This window comes from Cryptomeria japonica, chromosome 4 (genome assembly GCF_030272615.1).
Source record: "Cryptomeria japonica chromosome 4, Sugi_1.0, whole genome shotgun sequence".
Classification (NCBI taxonomy): domain Eukaryota; kingdom Viridiplantae; phylum Streptophyta; class Pinopsida; order Cupressales; family Cupressaceae; genus Cryptomeria; species Cryptomeria japonica.
Window position 1 is genome coordinate 623,218,156 of NC_081408.1, and position 2,787 is coordinate 623,220,942.

General features: G+C 34.6%; 1 protein-coding gene across 1 annotated transcript; it reads right to left on the minus strand.

Annotated features, from left to right (window-relative positions):
• Positions 1-1,334: 1,334 nt before the first annotated feature.
• On the minus strand, positions 1,335-2,364 carry LOC131875261 (disease resistance protein Roq1-like). Its single transcript, XM_059219334.1, has 2 exons — positions 1,856-2,364; positions 1,335-1,446 (listed from the first exon to the last, which is right to left on the minus strand). Exons 1-2 carry the CDS (start codon positions 2,362-2,364, stop codon positions 1,335-1,337), a joined length of 621 nt encoding a protein of 206 aa, XP_059075317.1.
• Positions 2,365-2,787: the final 423 nt, after the last annotated feature.

Genomic DNA, 2,787 nt, shown 5'->3' on the forward strand with positions numbered 1-2,787 from the left:
ATATTTTTGCAATTGGGATGTATTAGTTTCTTGACTTAGTTAATGGTGATTCTGTTAAAAAAATAGATGTGTGTCAGAATTCCAGAGTTCAAGAATATTTATAAGACCTTACTGAATCAGAAATCCTGTTACATTATTTTTTAATGGAAGTACGTTGCAGCGCAGCTCTTGTTAGTTTTAAAAGAAAATGAACTTTGTCCAAACATTTAACATACATAATGGAGTAGGTAATGATATATTCAATTACCAATAATAAATAGCTAAATACACAAAATAAGATTTTTCTTTATGTTCACAAACTATCATTATCTTTTAAAAAACAAATCTTTTATCTCCACTGATAATATGCAGATTTTTTTTTTACCTTCTATACCTCAGCAGACTACTATAAAACTGTATTTTTCTTTATATCTTCTTAATCTAAATAATTGTCAGGATCTCCTGCACTGGTGGATAATACACGGAGTTTTTAAAAAAATTCAGGGCGTTTTGTTGAGAGTTTTTAGGATATTTTAAAAGGGTGGTTTCTTAAATTTTGTAATGTAATCTAAGTTTAAAAAGTTAAATTGTGAAAAATTTGAGGAAGCTGGTGGTCTCATGAATTTTATTATAGAACACGTTCAATTCAATATGGTAAATATGTGGTGGCTGATTGTCTTCCCAAATGGACATCTGACTTTATGAAGGGATGGTCTATTGGGGATAGGGATCAACTATCTCCAGCGTTGTCTCACATGTTGGATCAACTTGTGAATCATGATAAGTCTCCATAGTCCTCTTTTCGCTGGGCAGTTCCCCTTCTTTTGATGTACTTTTCTTTCTGTTTTGAATAAATTTTTACCCCTCTTTATTATCAATTGATAAAAAATTGAAAAATTTCAAATGATTGACCTGTGGCAAAAGGGACAATGTCTAAGACTTCACTTTTTCCACCCGCACAAATTTACAGTCATAAAAAATAAAAGCTGTTATTCCAATCAATTCTGTAGCAAATTTTTTTTTTTAAGAAGACTTCCTGACACTTGAAAAAAGATCTGACGCCCCATGAAACCCAGTCTTACCGATCCTTTTTCCAGAAATCTAGCGAAAGGTTGAGTTCTGGAAGATATGTTTTTGCACAAGTTTGTTGGAATGGCCAACCCCAACCACCACAGTTATGCTATCTCATCAGACAAGGCGCTGCTGCTTCATTTAGTACCTGAAGACTTCTGTTATGAATTGTCTTATCCTCATCAGCCTCTGCCCTGCTTTTTCAAACTCTTTTATTATCACATTTATTATTTGTCAGCAGCCCATACACAGCCCATGCTCTATTTTACTTGGATCTAATTTTATTAACTCAACTTTCTATTTGTATTGTCCTGTGTATTTTTAAGTGCAATAGCTGAAATTCTATGTTGATCAGCTGAATCTATATTGCTTTTGTATTCTCTATGTCTTCTTATTCTGTCAAGTTTCGGAGATTAGATATATTAATAAAAATTTAGCATTAGAAAACATTTATTGACAAGGAAGAAATTACTGCTGATGTGAAAAATGAGCAGACAAACTCAGAGGGTGTTAAGAGATTTGACAAATTACAATTATTTTGACAAATGGTAGCATAATAGGCACTAGGCTTAATCAGTGCATCCAACACACTGGATGGATACAACTGAGTGCTTATTTTAAATCTGAAGGATTACCAGACAAAGTCTAGAAATTTTAACTGGCTTGTGAAACTGAAAGATGGCTCCTTCGACATAGACAAGCTCAATAGTTATATTTAGGAAATGGTTTGGGCTGAGTGGATTTGATTTTGAGCTATTACTTAAAATTGAAACAAAACAAGGAGAAAATGAGGTAAATTACTAACCTTCCAGTCATATCCAGGGACCAGCCTGAGCGACAACAGATCTGCTCAAGGGCATGCTTCCACCCATCAATCTCTTCTCTTGAATATCGATCTAATTGGCTATAATATTTTTCAAATGATTTCTCATAAGGGCTAGAGCTTCCTTGAGGATATCTAACATGGGTCGGTTCCATTTCATAAAAAAGAGGAATGATCAACCCAGGGGAAGCCAACATTAAGGCAGCCTCCTTGAGACACCATGCCGAGCTTGCATATCCTTTAGAAAATATAGGAATGCGTATTGAACTGCACTTAATTGCATTTTCCAGGCATAAATCAATGATTTCCCCCTTCTTTAATTTGTGGCTGTCAAGAAACACATTCAATCCAGCTGCGGAAAGAGCTTGAAAGAGATGATCAACGAGAGTCTTTCTCACATCTTTCCCCCTGAAACTCAGAAACACGTGATATCTCTTATCATTTAAAGAAATTTTTGTAGCGCCAGGTATGTAAAGCTTGAATCCGTCCATCTCTGAGTTCTAACTGAAAGGAAGGAGAATGTAAAGATACAGAGGCGCGAAGTAGAAAACCCAACTGGGCGCAACATCAACTTCGTACATGAGTATAATAGGAGAGATCAGATCCCACAGAATTCAATAATTCATGAATTTGGTCAAATTGGTTTTCGATTAGATTGGGTGAATTTTTTCAACAAGTAAGTGTGGCTCACTAATAACCACAAACAGTTTGACCAAATAGAAAGGATGCAAATAGGGGAGAGGGACCAGTAGTTGTACGGGGTTCAATAGTCGTTATAGCAATTGTGCATATAATATGCAGTCTTGCCACATATTTATACTATATAATGTAAATAAATAATCCACATGTAAATAAAAAAATTGCCAAATGTTGATCAAAATGGACCAATACTTGAATATAAGAGACCCTATAAA